At 45.5% G+C, this 19,960-nt stretch overlaps 1 protein-coding gene across 1 annotated transcript in view; it reads right to left on the bottom strand.

The window, feature by feature from the left end:
* Positions 1–14: 14 nt before the first annotated feature.
* Positions 15–19,960, bottom strand: part of lrrc40 (leucine rich repeat containing 40) — a 20,038-nt gene continuing 92 nt past the window's right edge. The window contains exons 1-15 of the mRNA XM_030087667.1: positions 19,823–19,960; positions 19,141–19,328; positions 18,990–19,063; positions 13,868–13,997; positions 13,670–13,793; positions 13,454–13,593; positions 10,449–10,621; positions 10,287–10,377; positions 10,161–10,206; positions 9,928–10,030; positions 3,344–3,454; positions 3,135–3,245; positions 2,979–3,056; positions 260–445; positions 15–167 (exon numbers count right to left, since the gene is read on the bottom strand). The exon at positions 19,823–19,960 is cut by the window's right edge and continues 92 nt beyond it. Coding sequence (XP_029943527.1) covers positions 38–167; positions 260–445; positions 2,979–3,056; positions 3,135–3,245; positions 3,344–3,454; positions 9,928–10,030; positions 10,161–10,206; positions 10,287–10,377; positions 10,449–10,621; positions 13,454–13,593; positions 13,670–13,793; positions 13,868–13,997; positions 18,990–19,063; positions 19,141–19,328; positions 19,823–19,960 — 1,823 coding nt within the window. The 3' untranslated portion in view covers positions 15–37. The remainder of the gene's footprint in view (positions 168–259; positions 446–2,978; positions 3,057–3,134; positions 3,246–3,343; positions 3,455–9,927; positions 10,031–10,160; positions 10,207–10,286; positions 10,378–10,448; positions 10,622–13,453; positions 13,594–13,669; positions 13,794–13,867; positions 13,998–18,989; positions 19,064–19,140; positions 19,329–19,822) is intronic.

The following is a 19,960-nucleotide window of genomic DNA, read 5'->3' on the forward strand; positions in this document are numbered from 1 at the left end:
TCAGCGTTGGTTGGGAGGGGGCGGGGCTTTTATTTTTTTATTGTGGGGGCGGGGGGGGGGCGGGGGGAACCACGCGGCCCCGCAGGAACTCCAGGACCGCCTCGGTCCCCTTGGCGAGCACGGCGGGCCTCGGAGTCCGGAACGGGTTCCCCTCCAGGACCAGACGCCTGCGCACGCACACACACACACACACACACAGTTAGCGAGCTAGCGTTAGCAAAGCGGGGGGGGGGCGGGGGGGGGGGGGGTTCGGGACTACCGGAGACTGGAGCAGAGTCCCAGTTCAGGAGGGACCCGGGTCAGGTCGTTGTTGGACAGGTCCAGGGTGCTGAGGCGCTCCAGGGCCCGCAGCCCCGCCGGGTCCACTTCCTGGATCTGGTTGTTCCCCAGGACCAGGGTCTCCAGGGAGCCCAGCTGGTGCAGCACCTCGGGGACCGAGCGGAACCTGAGGGGGGAGGGGGGCGGAGGGGGGGGCCGGGAGTCAGACCTGGAGACCTAGACCTAGACTTATAAACCTAGACCTGCAAAACCTAGACCTACAGAGCTAGACCTAGACAGCAAAGTTAGAGCTAGACCTAAACCTACAGACCTAAATCTAGACCTATAGACCTAGATCTAGAGCAACAGACCTAGACCTAAACCTACAGATCTAGACCTACAGACCTAGACCTATACCTAGACCTAAAGTGCCAGACCTAGACCTATAGGTCTAGATCTAGAGCCTCAGACCTAGACCTATAAACCTAAATCTAGACCTATAGACCTAGATCTAGACATATGGACCTAGATCTACATCATCAGACCTAGACCTACAGACCAAGACCTATAGTCCTAGAGCATCAGACCTAGACCTATAGACCTAGACCTACATCATCAGACCTAGACCTACAGACCAAGACCTATAGACCTAGACCTATGGACCTAAATCTAGACCTATAGACCTGGACCTACAGACCTAGACCTATCAACCTAGATTTAGACCCACAGACCTACAGCGTCAGACCTAGACCTATAAACCTAAATCTAGACCTATAGACCTAGATCTAGACATATAGACCTAGATCTAGAGCACCAGACCTAGATCTATAGACCTAAATCTAGACCTGTAGACCTAGATCTACATCATCAGACCTAGACCTATAGACCTAGACATATAGACCTAAATCTAGACCTATAAACCTAGATCTAGAGCCTCAGACCTAGAGCTATAGACCTAAATCTAGACCTGTAGACCTAGTTCTACAGCATCAGACCGAGACCTATAGACCTAGATCTAGACCTATAGACCTAGATCTAGACCTATAGACCTAGATCTAGACCTATAGACCTAGATCTAGACCTATAGACCTAGATCTAGAGCATCAGACCTAGACCTACAGACCTAGAGCACCAGACCTAGACAGCAAAGCTAAGCCTAGACCTATAGACCTAGATCTAGACCTATACACCTACATCTAGAGCGTCAGACCTAGATCTATAGACCTAAATCTAGACCTGTAGACCTAGATCTACATCATCAGACCTAGACCTATAGACCTAGACCTACAGACCAAGACCTATAGACCTAGAGCATCAGACCAAGACCTATAGACCTAGACCTATGGACCTAAATCTATACCTATAGACCTAGACCTACAGACCAAGACCTATAGACCTAGAGCATCAGACCTAGACCTATAGACCTAGACCTATGGACCTAAATCTATACCTATAGACCTAGACCTACAGACCTAGACCTATCGACCTAGATTTAGACCCACAGACCTACAGCGTCAGACCTAGACCTATAAACCTAAATCTAGACCTATAGACCTAGATCTAGAGCGTCAGACCTAGATCTATAGACCTAAATCTAGACCTGTAGACCTAGACCTACATCATCAGACCTAGACCCATAGACCTAGACCTGTAGACCTAGAGCATCAGACCTAGACCTATAAGACCTAGACCTATGGACCTAAATCTAGACCTATAGACCTAGACCTACAGACCTAGACCTATCGACCTAGATTTAGACCCACAGACCTACAGCGTCACACCTAGACCTATAAACATAAATCTAGACCTATAGACCTAGATCTAGAGCGTCAGACCTAGATCAAAAGACCTAAATCTAGACCTATAGACCTAGATCTAGAGCCTCAGGCCTAGACCTACAGACCTAGAGCGCCAGACCTAGACAGCAAAGCTAAGCCTAGACATATAGACCTAGATCGAGAGCGTCAGACCTAGATCTATAAACCTAAATCTAGACCTGTAGACCTAGATCTAGACATATAGACCTAGATCTAGAGCGTCAGACCTAGACCTATAGACCTAGACCTAGAGCCTCAGACCTAGACCTATAGACCTAAATCTAGACCTATAGACCTAGAGCGCCAGACCTAGACAGCATAGCTAAGCCTAGACATATAGACCTAGATCTAGAGCGTCAGACCTAGATCGAAAGACCTAAATCTAGACCTACAGACCTAGAGCGCCAGACCTAGACAGCAAAGCTAAGCCTAGACATATAGACCTAGATCTAGAGTGTCAGACCTAGATCTATAGACCTAAATCTAGACCTACAGACCTAGATTTAGACCCACAGACCTACAGCGTCAGACCTACACCTATAAACCTAAATCTAGACCTATACACCTAGATCTAGACATATAGACCTAGATCTACAGCATCAGACCTAGACCTATAGACCTAGAGCGTGAGACCTAGACCTATTGACTTAGACCTAGAGCGCCAGACGTAGACCTATAGACCTCGATCTAGAGCCTCAGACCTAGACCTATAGAACTAGAGTGCCAGACCTATACCTATAGACCTAGACCTAGAGCATCAGACCTAGAGCCTCAGACCTAGACCCACAGACCAAGACCTATAGACCTAGAGCATCAGACCAAGAACTATGGACCTAGAACGCCAGACGTAGACCTATAAACCTAAATCTAGACCTATAGAGCTACAGACGCAGAGCGACTCGCCTGTTGAACTGCAAGTTGATGCAGAGCAGCTTCTCCAGCGTCGTCATGTCGGGCGGCAGATCGCTCAGCTGGTTGTTCCTGGAGGGAAGGAGGACCGGCTCAGCGCACGTGTGTGTGTGTGTGTGTCTGCCAGTGTGTGTGTGTGTGTGTGTGTACCTGAGGTCCAGGTGTGTGAGCTGCCGCAGGCCGCACAGCGCCGGCGAGCACGCCGTCAGGCGGTTGAAGGCCAGGCTGAGGTCGCGCAGCGAGGAAGCGAGGAGCGCCAGGCTGAGGACACACACACACACACACACACCCCAGCATGTGTGTGTGTTCCTGTGTTTCAGCGCGTGTGTGTGTGTGTGTGTGTGTGTGTGTGTGTGTACCCGTCGGGCACGCAGCTCAGCTGGTTCCTGCTCAGGTCCACCCTGGTGACGCTGTCGGCGGCGGCGGCGGCGGCGAACAGCTCGTCCGGGACCTGGAGCGCCTTCCTGTCACTGAGCGGCGGAACGGCGGCACGCTAACGTTAGCATCTGGCTTAGCGAGCTGGAGAGTGAGCCTCCAGGCGAGGCGGAGGCGACAGATACATGCTAAAGCTAGCCTGGAACTAGCTTCATGCTACAGATACATGCTAAGTTAGCCTAAAAATGGCGTCAAACTACAGCTAGATGTTAAAGTTAGCCTTAAACTAGCTTTAAACTACAGCTAGATGCTAATATTAGCCTGAAACTAGCTTTAAACTACAGCTAGATGCTAAAGCTAGCCTGAAAGTAGCTTTAAACTACAGCTAGATGCTAATGTTAGCCTTAAACTAGCTTTAAACTACAGCTAGATGCTAATGTTAGCCTTAAACTAGCTTTAAACTACAGCTAGATGCTAATGTTAGCCTTAAACTAGCTTTAAACTACATATACATGCTAAAGTTAGCCTCAAACTAGCTTTAAACTACAGCTAGATGCTAATGTTAGCCTTAAACTAGCTTTAAACTACAGCTAGATGCTAATATTAGCCTGAAACTAGCTTTAAACTACAGCTAGATGCTAAAGCTAGCCTGAAAGTAGCTTTAAACTACAGCTAGATGCTAATGTTAGCCTTAAACTAGCTTTAAACTACAGCTAGATGCTAATGTTAGCCTTAAACTAGCTTTAAACTACAGCTAGATGCTAATGTTAGCCTTAAACTAGCTTTAAACTACATATACATGCTAAAGTTAGCCTGAAACTAGCTTTAAACTACATATACATGCTAAAGTTAGAATCAAACTACCTTTAAACTACAGCTAGATGCTAAAGTTGTCCTTAAACTAGCTTCATACTGCAGATAGATGCTAAAGCTAGCCTGAAACTAGCATTAAACTACAGCTACATGCTAAAGTTAGCCTTGAACTAGCTTTAAACTACAGCTAAATGCTAAAGTTAGCCTCAAACTAGCTTCATACTACAGCTAGATGCTAGAGTTAGCCTTAAACAAGCTTTAAACTACAGCTAGATGCTAAAGTTAGCCTGAAACTAGCTTTAAACTACAGCTAGATGCTAATGTTAGACTTAAACTAGCTTTAAACTACATATACATGCTAAAGTTAGAATCAAACTAGCTTAAAACTACAGCTAGATGCTAAAGTTAGCCTTAACCTAGCTTCATACTGCAGATAAATGCTAAAGCTAGCCTGAAACTAGCTTTAAACTACAGTTAGATGCTAAAGTTAGCCTTAAACTAGCTTCATACTGCAGATAAATGCTAAAGCTAGCCTGAAACTAGCATTAAACTACAGCTACATGCTAAAGTTAGCCTTGAACTAGCTTTAAACTACAGCTAAATGCTAAAGTTAGCCTGGAACTAGCTTCATACTACAGCTAGATGCTAGTTAGCCCAAAACTAGCTTCATACTACAGATGAATGCTAGTTAGCCCAAAACTAGCTTCATACTACAGATAAATGCTAAAGTTAGCCTAAAAATGGCGTCAAACTACAGCTAGATGTTAAAGTTAGCCTTAAACTAGCTTTAAACTACAGCTAGATGCTAAAGTTAGCCTGAAACTAGCTTTAAACTACAGCTAGATGCTAAAGTTAGCCTTAAACTAGCTTCATACTGCAGATAAATGCTAAAGCTAGCCTTAAACTAGCTTTAAACTACAGCTAGATGCTAATGTTAGCCTTAAACTAGCTTTAAACTATATATACATGCTAAAGTTAGAATCAAACTAGCTTAAAACTACAGCTAGATGCTAAAGTTAGCCTTAACCTAGCTTCATACTGCAGATAAATGCTAAAGCTAGCCTGAAACTAGCTTTAAACTACAGTTAGATGCTAAAGTTAGCCTTAAACTAGCTTCATACTGCAGATAAATGCTAAAGCTAGCCTGAAACTAACATTAAACTACAGCTACATGCTAAAGTTAGCCTGGAACTAGCTTCATACTACAGCTAGATGCTAGTTAGCCCAAAACTAGCTTCATACTACAGATGAATGCTAGTTAGCCCAAAACTAGCTTCATACTACAGATAAATGCTAAAGTTAGCCTAAAAATGACGTCAAACTACAGCTAAATGCTAAAGTTAGCCTGAAACTAGCTTTAAACTACAGCTAGATGCTAAAGTTAGCCTTAAACTAGCTTCATACTGCAGATAAATGCTAAAGCTAGCCTTAAACTAGCTTTAAACTACAGCTAGATGCTAATGTTAGCCTTAAACTAGCTTTAAACTACATATACATGCTAAAGTTAGAATCAAACTAGCTTTAAACTACAGCTAGATGCTAAAGCTAGCCTGAAACTAGCTTCATACTGCAGATAAATGCTAAAGCTAGCCTTAAACTAGCTTTAAACTACAGCTAGATGCTAAAGTTAGCATGAAACTAGCTTTAAACTAGCTTTAAACTACATATACATGCTAAAGTTAGAATCAAACTAGCTTTAAACTACAGCTAGATGCTAAAGCTAGCCTGAAACTAGCTTTAAACTATAGCTAGATGCTAAAGTTAGCCTTAAACTAGCTTCATAGTACAGATAAATGCTAAAGCTAGCCTGAAACTAGCGTTAAACTACAGCTAGATGCTAAAGTTAGCCTTAAACTAGCTTCATAGTACAGATAAATGCTAAAGCTAGCCTGAAACTAGCTTAAAACTACAGCTAGATGCTAAAGTTAGCCTGAAATGAGCTTTAAACTACAGCTAGATGCTAATGTTAGACTTAAACTAGCTTCATACTGCAGATAAATGCTAAAGCTAGCCTTAAACTAGCTTTAAACTACAGCTAGATGCTAAAGTTAGCCTGAAACTAGCTTTAAACTACAGCTAGATGCTAAAGCTAGCCTGAAACTAGCTTTAAACTATAGCTAGATGCTAAAGTTAGCCTTAAACTAGCTTCATAGTACAGATAAATGCTAAAGCTAGCCTGAAACTAGCTTAAAACTACAGCTAGATGCTAAAGTTAGCCTGAAATGAGCTTTAAACTACAGCTAGATGCTAAAGTTAGCCTTAAACTAGCTTCATACTGCAGATAAATGCTAAAGTTAGCCTAAAAATGACGTCAAACTACAGCTAAATGCTAAAGTTAACCTGGAACTAGCTTCATACTACAGATAAATGCTAAAGTTAGGCTAAAAATGGCGTCAAACTACAGCTTGATGCTAAAGTTAGCCTAAATCTATCTTCATACTACAGATAAATGCTAAAGTTAGCCTAAAAATGACGTCAAACTACAGCTAAATGCTAAAGTTAGCCTGGAACTAGCTTCATACTGCAGATAAATGCTAAAGTTAGCCTAAAAATGACGTCAAACTACAGCTAAATGCTAAAGTTAGCCTGGAACTAGCTTCATACTGCAGATAAATGCTAAAGTTAGCCTAAAAATGATGTCAAGCTACAGCTAAATGCTAAAGTTAGCCTGGAACTAGCTTCATAGTACAGATAAATGCTAAAGTTAGCCTAAAAATGGTGTTAAACTACAGCTTGATGCTAAAGTTAGCCTAAATCTAGCTTCATACTGCAGATAAATGCTAAAGTTAGCCTAAAAATGACGTCAAACTACAGCTAAATGCTAAAGTTAGCCTGGAACTAGCTTTAAACTACAGCTAGTTGCTAAAGTTAGCCTCAAACTAGCTTCATACTGCAGATAAATGCTAAAGCTAGCCTGAAACTAGCTTTAAACTACAGCTAGATGCTAAAGTTAGCCTCAAATTAGCATTAAACTACAGCTACATGCTAAAGTTAGCCTTGTACTAGCTTTAAACTACAGCTAAATGCTAAAGTTAGCCTGGAACTAGGTTCATACTACAGATGAATGCTAAAGTTAGCCTAAAAATGACGTCAAACTACAGCTAAATGCTAAAGTTAGCCTGGAACTAGCTTCATACTGCAGATAAATGCTAAAGTTAGCCTAAAAATGACGTCAAACTACAGCTAAATGCTAAAGTTAGCCTGGAACTAGCTTCATACTGCAGATAAATGCTAAAGTTAGCCTAAAAATGACGTCAAACTACAGCTAAATGCTAAAGTTAGCCTGGAACTAGCTTCATACTGCAGATAAATGCTAAAGTTAGCCTAAAAATGACGTCAAACTACAGCTAAATGCTAAAGTTAGCCTGGAACTAGCTTCATACTGCAGATAAATGCTAAAGTTAGCCTAAAAATGACGTCAAACTACAGCTAAATGCTAAAGTTAGCCTGGAACTAGCTTCATACTACAGATAAATGCTAAAGTTAGCCTAAAAATGGTGTCAAACTACAGCTAAATGCTAAAGTTAGCCTGGAACTAGCTTTAAACTACAGCTAGATGCTAAAGTTAGCCTTAAACTAGCTTTAAACTACAACTAGATGCTAATGTTAGCCTGAAACTAGCTTTAAACTACAGCTAGATGCTAAAGTTAGCCTGAAACTAGCTTTAAACTACAGCTAGATGCTAAAGTTAGCCTGAAACTAGCTTTAAACTACAGCTAGATGCTAAAGTTAGCCTTAAACTAGCTTTAAACTACAGCTAGATGCTAAAGTTAGCCTTAAACTAGCTTTAAACTACAACTAGATGCTAATGTTAGCCTGAAACTAGCTTTAAACTACAGCTAGATGCTAAAGTTAGCCTGAAACTAGCTTTAAACTACAGCTAGATGCTAAAGTTAGCCTGAAACTAGCTTTAAACTACAGCTAGATGCTAATGTTAGACTTAAACTAGCTTTAAACTACAGCTAGATGCTAAACTTAGCCCTAAACTAGCTTTAAACTACAGCTAGATGCTAAAGTTAGCCTCAAACTAGCTTCAAACTACAGCTAAATGCTAAAGTTAGCCTGGAACTAGCTTCAAACTACAGCTAGATGCTAGAGTTAGCCTTAAACAAGCTTTAAACTACAGCTAGATGCTAAAGTTAGCCTCAAACTAGCATTAAACTATAGCTACATGCTAAAGTTAGCCTTGAACTAGCTTTAAACTACAGTTAGATGCTAAAGTTAGCCTCAAACGAGCATTAAACTACAGCTAGATGCTAAAGTTAGCCCTAAACTAGCTTTAAACTACAGCTAGATGCTAAAGTTAGCCTGAAACTAGCTTTAAACTACAGCTAGATGCTAATGTTAGACTTAAACTAGCTTTAAACTACATATACATGCTAAAGTTAGAATCAAACTAGCTTTAAACTACAGCTAGATGCTAAACTTAGCCCTAAACTAGCTTTAAACTACAGCTAGATGCTAAAGTTAACCTTAAACTAGCTTCATACTGCAGATAAATGCTAAAGCTAGCCTGAAACTAGCTTTAAACTACAGCTAGATGCTAAAGTTAGCCTCAAACTAGCATTAAACTACAGCTACATGCTAAAGTTAGCCTCAAACTAGCTTTAAACTACAGCTAGATGCTAATGTTAGCCTTAAACTAGCTTTAAACTACAGCTAGATGCTAATGTTAGCCTTAAACTAGCTTTAAACTACAGCTAGATGCTAATGTTAGCCTTAAACTAGCTTTAAACTACAGCTAGATGCTAATGTTAGCCTTAAACTAGCTTTGAACTACAGCTAGATGCTAATGTTAGCCTTAAACTAGCTTTAAACTACAGATAAATGCTAATGTTAGCCTTAAACTAGCTTTAAACTACAGCTAGATGCTAATGTTAGCCTTAAACTAGCTTTAAACTACAGCTAGATGCTAATGTTAGCCTTAAACTAGCTTTAAACTACAGCTAGATGCTAATGTTAGCCTTAAACTAGCTTTAAACTACAGCTAGATGCTAATGTTAGCCTTAAACTAGCTTTAAACTACAGCTAGATGCTAATGTTAGCCTTAAACTAGCTTTAAACTACAGCTAGATGCTAATGTTAGCCTTAAACTAGCTTTAAACTACAGATAAATGCTAATGTTAGCCTTAAACTAGCTTTAAACTACAGCTAGATGCTAATGTTAGCCTTAAACTAGCTTTAAACTACAGCTAGATGCTAATGTTAGCCTTAAACTAGCTTTAAACTACAGCTAGATGCTAATGTTAGCCTTAAACTAGCTTTAAACTACAGCTAGATGCTAATGTTAGCCTTAAACTAGCTTTAAACTACAGCTAGATGCTAATGTTAGCCTTAAACTAGCTTTAAACTACAGATAAATGCTAATGTTAGCCTTAAACTAGCTTTAAACTACAGCTAGATGCTAATGTTAGCCTTAAACTAGCTTTAAACTACAGCTAGATGCTAATGTTAGCCTTAAACTAGCTTTAAACTACAGCTAGATGCTAATGTTAGCCTTAAACTAGCTTTAAACTACAGCTAGATGCTAATGTTAGCCTTAAACTAGCTTTAAACTACAGCTAGATGCTAATGTTAGCCTTAAACTAGCTTTAAACTACAGCTAGATGCTAATGTTAGCCTAAAACTAGCTTCAGGATACAGGTCAATGCTAAGGTTAGCTTAAAATGACCTTCAAACTACAGCTAGACGCTAAAGCTAGCCAATTCAGCCGCAGTTTGACGGCTCGCAGGACGTCCCAGCATGCACCACTCCCCTGTAGTCCAGCACTTTGAGGGTCCTGATGCTCTCGGCGTGGAGCGGGTCGTCGCTGGGCAACCGGAGTCCGGAACGTTCCGCCGCTTCCGCCGGTTCCTCGGCTGCAGGCGGGTGGGGGGGGTAGGAGGGGGGGGGGGGAGGGAGGGGGGGCGGAGCCAGTTAGCTTCAGACTTACCTAGAACCCGGTCCGGGTTCTAGAACCCGGTCCGGGTTCAGCCAAAAGCGCTTTACGTTGGATTCGTCCCCGCAGGTACTTGAGAAGCTCTCCGGTTCCTTTCTGTAAACGAGAGCCGGCGGATCAGGTTACGCTTCCTTGTTCTCCTCCCCGTGACCATATACGGCGCGTGATGTCATCACCGTCAGCATGTCCCGGCGGAGGCCGCGCAGCGGGTTCCCCTCCAGCTGCAGCGCCGTCAGCCGCGGCAGCAGGCCGATCGCCGGGGGCAACCTGGCGACAGCACACGGAGCGTCAACGGTTGCCGCGGCGACGGGCGGGGGGGGGGGGCGGGGCCTACGTACGTGGCGATGTCGTTGTCGGCCAGGTCCAGGCGCGTCAGCGTCTGCAGCGCCGCCACGCCGTCGGGCACGCGGGCCAGGCGGTTGCCGCGGAGATCCAGCACGGAGAGGTGGGCGTGGCCGGACAGGGGCCCCGCCCCCTCAGCCTCCAGGTGGTTGTTGCCCAGGTACAGCTCCTACACACACACACACACACACACACACACACACACACAGCTAGTTTGGAGCTAATGTTAGCATTTAGCTGTAGTTTTTAGCCATGCTAAGGCTAATGCTAGCATTCAACTACAGTTTTAAGCTAATTTGAGGCTAACTTTAGCATTTAACTGTAGTTTGTAGCTAATTTGATGCTAACTTTAGCATTTAGCTGTAGTTTTTAGCCATGCTAAGGCTAATGCTAGCATTCAACTACAGCTTGAAGCTAATTTGAGGCTAACTTTAGCTTTTAACTGTAGTTTTTAGCCATGCTAAGGCTAATGCTAGCATTCAACTACAGTTTGAAGCTAATTTGAGGCTAACTTTAGCATTTAACTGTAGTTTGAAGCTAATTTGACGCTAACTTTAGCATTTAACTGTAGTTTGTAGCTAATTTGATGCTAACTTTAGCATTTAGCTGTAGTTTTTAGCCATGCTAAGGCTAATGCTAGCATTCAACTACAGCTTGAAGCTAATTTGAGGCTAACTTTAGCTTTTAACTGTAGTTTTTAGCCATGCTAAGGCTAATGCTAGCATTCAACTACAGTTTGAAGCTAATTTGAGGCTAACTTTAGCATTTAACTGTAGTTTGAAGCTAATTTGACGCTAACTTTAGCATTTAACTGTAGTTTGTAGCTAATTTGATGCTAACTTTAGCATTTAGCTGTAGTTTTTAGCCATGCTAAGGCTAATGCTAGCATTCAACTACAGTTTGAAGCTAGTTTGAGGCTAACTTTAGCATTTAACTGTAGTTTATAGCTAATTTGAGGCTAACTTTAGCATTTAACTGTAGTTTGTAGCTAATTTTAGGCTAACTTTAGCATTTAGCTGTAGTTTGAAGCTAATTTGACGCTAACTTTAGCATTTAGCTGTACTTTTTAGCCATGCTAAGGCTAATGCTAGCATTCAACTACAGTTTGAAGCTAATTTGAGGCTAACTTTAGCATTTAACTGTAGTTTGTAGCTAATTTTAGGATAACTTTAGCATTTAGCTGTAGTTTGAAGCTAATTTGACGCTAACTTTAGCATTTAGCTGTACTTTTTAGCCATGCTAAGGCTAATGCTAGCATTCAACTACAGTTTGAAGCTAATTTGAGGCTAACTTTAGCGTTTAGCTGTACTTTGAAGCTAATTTGACGCTAACTTTAGCATTTAGCTGTAGTTTTTTGCCAAGGTTAGGCTAATGCTAGCATTCAACTATAGTTTTAAGCTAAATTGAAGCTAACTTTAGCATTTAACTGTAGTTTGTTGCTAATTTTAGGCTAACTTTAGCATTTGGCTGTAGTTTGAAGCTAATTTGACGCTAACTTTAGCATTTAGCTGTAGTTTTTAGCCAGGCTAAGGCTAATGCTAGCATTCAACTACAGTTTGAAGCTAATTTGAGGCTAACTTTAGCATTTAACTGTAGTTTGTAGCTAATTTTAGGCTAACTTTAGCATTTAGCTGTAGTTTGTAGCTAATTTGACGCTAACTTTAGCATTTGGCTGTAGTTTTTAGCCATGCTAAGGCTAATGCTAGCATTCAACTACAGTTTGAAGCTAATTTGAGGCTAACTTCAGCATTCAGCTGTAATTTTTCACCAATCTGAGGCTAATGTTAGCATTTAGCTGTAATTTTTTAGCCAATCTGAGGCTAATGTTAGCATTTAGCTGTAATTTATCGCCAATCTGAGGCTAATGTTAGCATTTAGCTGTAATTCTTCGCCAATCTGAGGCTAACTTTAACATTTAGCTGTAGTTTTAAGTTAATCTGATGCCAACTTTAGCATTTAGCTATAGCGTTTAGCCAATCTGAGACTAATGTTAGCATTTAGCAGTAGTTTTAAGCTAATCTGAGCCTAACTTTAGCATCTAGCTGTAGTTTTCAGCTAATCTGAGGCTAACTTTAGCATTCAGCTGTAGTTTGAACCTAGTCCGATGCTAACTTTAGCATTTAGCTATAGCGTTTAGCCAATCTGAGGCTAACTTTAGCATCTAGCTGTAGTTTTCAGCTAATCTGAGGCTAACTTTAGCATTCAGCTGTAGTTTGAACCTAGTCCGATGCTAACTTTAGCATTTAGCTATAGCGTTTAGCCAATCTGAGGCTAACTTTAGCATCTAGCTGTAGTTTTCAGCTAATCTGAGGCTAACTTTAGCATTTAGCTGTAGTTTGAACCTAGTCCGATGCTAACTTTAGCATTTAGCTATAGCGTTTAGCCAATCTGAGGCTAACTTTAGCATCTAGCTGTAGTTTTCAGCCAATCTGAGGCTAACTTTAGCATTCAGCTGTAGTTTGAACCTAGTCCGATGCTAACTTTAGCATTTAGCTATAGCGTTTAGCCAATCTGAGGCTAACTTTAGCATCTAGCTGTAGTTTTCAGCTAATCTGAGGCTAACTTTAGCATTCAGCTGTAGTTTGAACCTAGTCCGATGCTAACTTTAGCATTTAGCTATAGCGTTTAGCCAATCTGAGGCTAACTTTATCATTTAGCTGTAGTTTTAAGTTAATCTGATGCTAACTTTAGCATTTAACGATAGCGTTTAGCCAATCTGAGACTAATGTTAGCATCTAGCTGTAGTTTTCAGCTAATCTGAGGCTAACTTTAGCATTTAGCTATAGCATTTAGCCAATCTGAGGCTAATGTTAGCATCTAGCTGTAGTTTTCAGCTAATCTGAGGCTAACTTTAGCATTTAGCTATAGCATTTAGCCAATCTGAGGCTAATGTTAGCATCTAGCTGTAGTTTTACGCTAGCGTGAGGTTGACTAAGTCGACTTTTTTTGGCACGCCTGAAGCTCCGTTTCGCTCCGAGACGCGCGTGCTAACGCCGCTGACCTTGAGATTTGGCGGGAGGAGCTCGGGGAGGAGGCGGAGCCTGTTGTGCCGGAGGCGGAGCTGCTCCAGGCCGGTCAGCGCCGACAGGTCGGCCGGGAGCTCGTCCAGAAGGTTGTGGGAGCAGTCCAGAGAGCGCAGGCCTGGAGGGGAACCGCATGCTAACACCGCGCTAACGAGCGGCGAGAGCGGGCGGGGGGGACGGGGGGCGGGGCTTACGGGTGAGGCGGGCCGCGCCCGGCGGCAGGCGGCCCAGCCGGTTGTGGGCCAGCTGCAGGTCCAGCAGGGACTCCAGGCCCCCCAGCGAGTCCGGCAGCGCCCCCAGGAGGTTGTGGGACAGGTCCTGCGTGGACGTGAGCGGTTAGCGGTTAGCATGACGCGGCGTGTTAGCGGGGGGCGTTAGCGTCGGCTAGCTACCAGGTGGGTCAGCCGGGTCAGGTTCCCCAGCTGCTCCGGGACCGACTCCAGCTGGTTCTTCTGGAGGGACAGGGTCTGGAGGCCGGAGGCGGAGAACAGGCCGAGGGGGAGGAGCCTCAGCTGGTTCTGACTGCAGGGAGAGAGAGAGAGAGAGGGGGGAGGAGCCTCAGCTGGAGGGGGAGGAGCCTCAGCTGGTTCTGACTGCAGGGAGAGAGAGAGAGAGGGGGGAGGAGCTTCAGCTGGTTCTGACTGTAGGGAGAGAGAGAGAGAGAGGGGGGAGGAGCCTCAGCTGGAGGGGGAGGAGCCTCAGCTGGTTCTGACTGCAGGGAGAGAGAGAGAGAGAGGGGGGAGGAGCCTCAGCTGGAGGGGGAGGAGCCTCAGCTGGTTCTGACTGCAGGGAGAGAGAGAGAGAGAGGGGGGAGGAGCCTCAGCTGGAGGGGGAGGAGCCTCAGCTGGTTCTGACTGCAGGGAGAGAGAGAGAGAGGGGGGAGGAGCTTCAGCTGGAGGGGGAGGAGCCTCAGCTGGTTCTGACTGTAGGGAGAGAGAGAGAGAGAGAGGGGGGAGGAGCTTCAGCTGGAGGGGGAGGAGCCTCAGCTGGTTCTGACTGCAGGGAGAGAGAGAGAGGGGGGAGGAGCTTCAGCTGGAGGGGGAGGAGCCTCAGCTGGTTCTGACTGCAGGGACAGAGAGAAGGGGGGGGAGGAGCTTCAGCTGGAGGGGGAGGAGCCTCAGCTGGTTCTGACTGCAGGGAGAGAGAGAGAGGGGGGGGGAGGAGCTTCAGCTGGAGGGGGAGGAGCCTCAGCTGGAGGGGGAGGAGCCTCAGCTGGTTCTGACTGCAGGGAGAGAGAGAGGGGGGAGGAGCTTCAGCTGGAGGGGGAGGAGCCTCAGCTGGTTCTGACTGCAGGGAGAGAGAGAGAGAGGGGGGAGGAGCTTCAGCTGGAGGGGGAGGAGCCTCAGCTGGTTCTGACTGCAGGGAGAGAGAGAGAGAGAGAGGGGGGGGAGGAGCTTCAGCTGGAGGGGGAGGAGCCTCAGCTGGTTCTGACTGCAGGGAGAGAGAGAGGGGGGAGGAGCTTCAGCTGGAGGGGGAGGAGCCTCAGCTGGTTCTGACTGCAGGGAGAGAGAGAGAGAGGGGGGAGGAGCTTCAGCTGGAGGGGGAGGAGCCTCAGCTGGTTCTGACTGCAGGGAGAGAGAGAGAGAGAGAGAGGGGGGGGGAGCTTCAGCTGGAGGGGGAGGAGCCTCAGCTGGTTCTGACTGCAGGGAGAGAGAGAGGGGGGAGGAGCTTCAGCTGGAGGGGGAGGAGCCTCAGCTGGTTCTGACTGCAGGGAGAGAGAGAGAGAGAGGGGGGAGGAGCTTCAGCTGGAGAGGGAGGAGCCTCAGCTGGTTCTGACTGCAGGGAGAGAGAGAGAGGGGGGAGGAGCTTCAGCTGGAGGGGGAGGAGCCTCAGCTGGTTCTGACTGCAGGGAGAGAGAGAGAGGGGGGAGGAGCTTCAGCTGCAGGGGGAGGAGCCTCAGCTGGTTCTGACTGCAGGGAGAGAGAGAGAGAGGGGGGAGGAGCTTCAGCTGGAGGGGGAGGAGCTTCAGCTGGAGGGGGAGGAGCCTCAGCTGGTTCTGACTGCAGGGAGAGAGAGAGAGAGAGGGGGGAGGAGCTTCAGCTGGAGGGGGAGGAGCCTCAGCTGGTTCTGACTGCAGGGAGAAAGAGAGAGGGGGGAGGAGCTTCAGCTGGAGGGGGAGGAGCCTCAGCTGGTTCTGACTGCAGGGAGAGAGAGGGGGGAGGAGCTTCAGCTGGTTCTGACTGCAGGGAGAAAGAGAGAGGGGGGAGGAGCTTCAGCTGGAGGGGGAGGAGCCTCAGCTGGTTCTGACTGCAGTGTGAGAGAGAGAGAGAGGGGGGAGGAGCTTCAGCTGGAGGGGGAGGAGCCTCAGCTGGAGGGGGAGGAGCTTCAGCTGGAGGGGGAGGAGCCTCAGCTGGTTCTGACTGCAGGGAGAGAGAGAGAGAGAGGGGGGAGGAGCTTCAGCTGGAAGGGGAGGAGCCTCAGCTGGTTCTGACTGCAGGGAGAGAGAGAGGGGGGAGGAGCTTCAGCTGGAGGGGGAGGAGCCTCAGCTGGTTCTGACTGCAGGGAGAGAGAGAGGGGGGAGGAGCTTCAGCTGGAGGGGGAGGAGCCTCAGCTGGTTCTGACTGCAGGGAGAGAGAGAGAGAGAGGGGGGAGGAGCTTCAGCTGGAGGGGGAGGAGCCTCAGCTGGTTCTGACTGCAGGGAGAGAGAGAGAAGGGGGAGGAGCTTCAGCTGGAGGGGGAGGAGCCTCAGCTGGTTCTGACTGCAGGGAGAGAGGGGGGGAGGAGCTTCAGCTGGAGGGGGAGGAGCCTCAGCTGGTTCTGACTGCAGGGAGAGAGAGAGAGAGGGGGGAGGAGCTTCAGCTGGAGGGGGAGGAGCTTCAGCTGAAGGGGAGCAACTACAGCTAGCTAGCTAGCTTTTAGCAGTAGCTTGAAGCTCGTTTGAGGCTAATGTTAGCATTTAGTGTTTAGCCAATTTGAAGCTAATGTTAGCATTTAGCTGTAGTTGTTAGCTAATCAGAGGTTAGTGTTAACATTTCGCTGTAGATTTTAGCTAACCAGAGGTTAACTTTAGCTTTTAGCGGTAGTTCGAAGCTAGTCTGAGGCTAATGTTAGCATTTAGCTGTAATTTTTAGCTAATATGAGGTTAACTTAAGCTTTAAGGAGTAGCTTGAAGCTAGTTTGAGGCTAATTGTAGCATTTAGCTGTAGTTTTTAGCCATTCTGGGGCTAATGTTAGCATCTAGCAGCAGTTTGAAGCTAGTTTGAGGCTAATGTTAGCATTTAGCAGTAGTTTGAAGCCAGTTTGAGGCTAATGTTAGCATGTAGCAGTAGTCTGAAGCCAGTTTGAGGCTTCTGTTAGCATGTAGCTGTAGTTCTTAGCCAATCTGAAGCTAATGTTAGCATCTAGCAGTAGTTTGAAGCTAGTTTGAGGCTAATGTTAGCATGTAGCTGTAGTTTTTAGCCAATTTGAAGCTAATGTTAGCATTTAGCAGTAGTTTGAAGCTAGTTTGACGCTAATGTTAGCATTTAGCAGTAGTTTGAAGCTAGTTTGAGGCTAATGTTAGCATTTAGCAGTAGTTTGAAGCTAGTTTGAGGCCTGGAATTAGCATGTAGCTGTAGTTTTTAGCCAATTTGAAGCTAATGTTAGCATGTAGCAGTAGTTTGAAGCTAGTTTGAGGCTAATGTTAGCATTTAGCAGTAGTTTGAAGCTAGTTTGAGGCTAATGTTAGCATGTAGCAGTAGTTTGAAGCTAGTTTGAGGCCTGTGTTAGCACGTAGCTATAGTTCTTAGCCAATGTGCAGCTAATGTTAGCATGTAGGAGTAGTCTGAAGCTAGTTTGAGGCTAATGTTAGCATGAGGCGGTGGTCTGAAGCTAGTTTGAGGCTAATGTTAGCATTTAGCAGTAGTTTGAAGCTAGTTTGAGGCTAATGTTAGCATTTAGCTGTAGTTCTTAGCCAATCTGAAGCTAATGTTAGCATGTAGCAGTAGTTTGAAGCTAGTTTGAGGCCTGTGTTAGCATGTAGCTATAGTTCTTAGCCAATGTGCAGCTAATGTTAGCATGTAGCAGTAGTCTGAAGCTAGTTTGAGGCTAATGTTAGCGTTTAGCAGTAGTTTGAAGCTCGTTTGAAGCCTGTGTTAGCATGTAGCTGTAGTTTTTAGCCAATCTGAAGCTAATGTTAGCATCTAGCAGTAGTTTGAATCTAGTTTGAGGCTAATGTTAGCATGTAGCTGTAGTTTTTAGCCAATTTGAAGCTAATGTTAGCATTTAGCAGTAGTTTGAAGCTAGTTTGACGCTAATGTTAGCATTTAGCAGTAGTTTGAAGCTAGTTTGAGGCTAATCTTAGCATTTAGCAGTAGTTTGAAGCTAGTTTGAGGCCTGGAATTAGCATGTAGCTGTAGTTTTTAGCCAATTTGAAGCTAATGTTAGCATGTAGCAGTAGTTTGAAGCTAGTTTGAGGCTAATGTTAGCATTTAGCAGTAGTTTGAAGCTAGTTTGAGGCTAATGTTAGCATGTAGCAGTAGTTTGAAGCTAGTTTGAGGCCTGTGTTAGCACGTAGCTATAGTTCTTAGCCAATGTGTAGCTAATGTTAGCATGTAGGAGTAGTCTGAAGCTAGTTTGAGGCTAATGTTAGCATGAGGCGGTGGTCTGAAGCTAGTTTGAGGCTAATGTTAGCATTTAGCAGTAGTTTGAAGCTAGTTTGAGGCTAATGTTAGCATTTAGCTGTAGTTCTTAGCCAATCTGAAGCTAATGTTAGCATGTAGCAGTAGTTTGAAGCTAGTTTGAGGCCTGTGTTAGCATGTAGCTATAGTTCTTAGCCAATGTGCAGCTAATGTTAGCATGTAGCAGTAGTCTGAAGCTAGTTTGAGGCTAATGTTAGCGTTTAGCAGTAGTTTGAAGCTCGTTTGAAGCCTGTGTTAGCATGTAGCTGTAGTTTTTAGCCAATCTGAAGCTAATGTTAGCATCTAGCAGTAGTTTGAAGCTAGTTTGAGGCTAATGTTAGCATGTAGCTGTAGTTTTTAGCCAATTTGAAGCTAATGTTAGCATTTAGCAGTAGTTTGAAGCTAGTTTGACGCTAATGTTAGCATTTAGCAGTAGTTTGAAGCTAGTTTGAGGCTAATGTTAGCATTTAGCAGTAGTTTGAAGCTAGTTTGAGGCCTGGAATTAGCATGTAGCTGTAGTTTTTAGCCAATTTGAAGCTAATGTTAGCATGTAGCAGTAGTTTGAAGCTAGTTTGAGGCTAATGTTAGCATTTAGCAGTAGTTTGAAGCTAGTTTGAGGCTAATGTTAGCATGTAGCAGTAGTTTGAAGCTAGTTTGAGGCCTGTGTTAGCACGTAGCTATAGTTCTTAGCCAATTGGAAGCTAATGTTAGCATTTAGCTGTAGTTTTTACCCAATTTGAGGCTAATGTTAGCATTTAGCTGTAGTTCTTAGCCAATCTGAAGCTAACGTTAGCATGTAGCAGTAGTTTGAAGCTAGTTTGAGGCTAATGTTAGCATGTAGCAGTAGTTCATAGCCAATCTGAAGCTAACGTTAGCATGTAGCAGTGGTCTGAAGCTAGTTTGCGGCTGGCGTTACCCGAGCCGGAGCTGCCGCAGCTGCGTCAGTTCCCCCAGGGCCTCCGGCACGTCGCTCAGCCGGTTGTCGTGGAGCTAGGGCGACAAAAGTTAGCGGTTAGCCGTTAGCGTCGCGCGGAGCTCGTTTCGGGGCGGGGGCGGGGCGTTCTCACGTCCAGCGTCAGCAGGGCGGGCAGCAGCCGCACGTCGTCGTCCAGCCGGGCGATCCGATTGGACGCCAGCAGCAGCTTGGTGAGCTCGGCGCGCTCCCACCAGCGCTGCTCCGCCGCCGCCGCGAAGCTGACGTCGCGCCGCGCCTCCGGGGGGGCGTCCACGTCCAGGCGGTACACGGCGGGGGGCACTGAAAGGGGGGGGGGGCGGGGCAAACACAAGAGAAAGGGGGGCGGGGTTAGCATCCAGGTCCGGGGTTTGAGGGGACCGAACGTGCGGCCCGCGGGCCGGAAGCGGCCCCCCCCCCCCCGGGGAAGGTGGGATCAGGCCCGCAGGATCGTTTAAAATTGAAAAAAAAAAAAAAAAAAAAAAAAATTTATTGGCTGCAATTCATGGACTCTCCGCCAGGGGGGGCGGCCGTTAATTGACCCTGCTACGGAATGACGTCACAGGACTTCAAAAAGAAAAAATTCAATGGCTGAATTTCGCAGTTCTCGAAAAATCTTTCAAATGTATTTAAATCGAAAAAATAATAATAATAATAATAAAAAACAAAAAAAAAATCACTGAATTCAGGTGGAAACTCCCTGCAAGGCTCTGGAATTTGCGTATTCGGTTTTATTGTGTGTGTGTGTGTGTGTGTGTGTGTGTGTGTGTCGTTGTCCCGGGTCTCGCGGCTCTCACCGGCCGTCAGTCCCCGGGAGGACAGGTTGAGCTGTCCGCTCCTCCGCGCCTCCTTCAGCAGCCCCGCCGGGACCTCCGCCGCCTCCTCCGCCGCCTCCTCCTCCTCCCCCGCCGGGCCGCGCCGCGACCTGAAGCCCG

This window comes from Salarias fasciatus, unplaced genomic scaffold, assembly GCF_902148845.1.
Source record: "Salarias fasciatus unplaced genomic scaffold, fSalaFa1.1, whole genome shotgun sequence".
Taxonomy (NCBI): Eukaryota; Metazoa; Chordata; class Actinopteri; order Blenniiformes; family Blenniidae; genus Salarias; species Salarias fasciatus.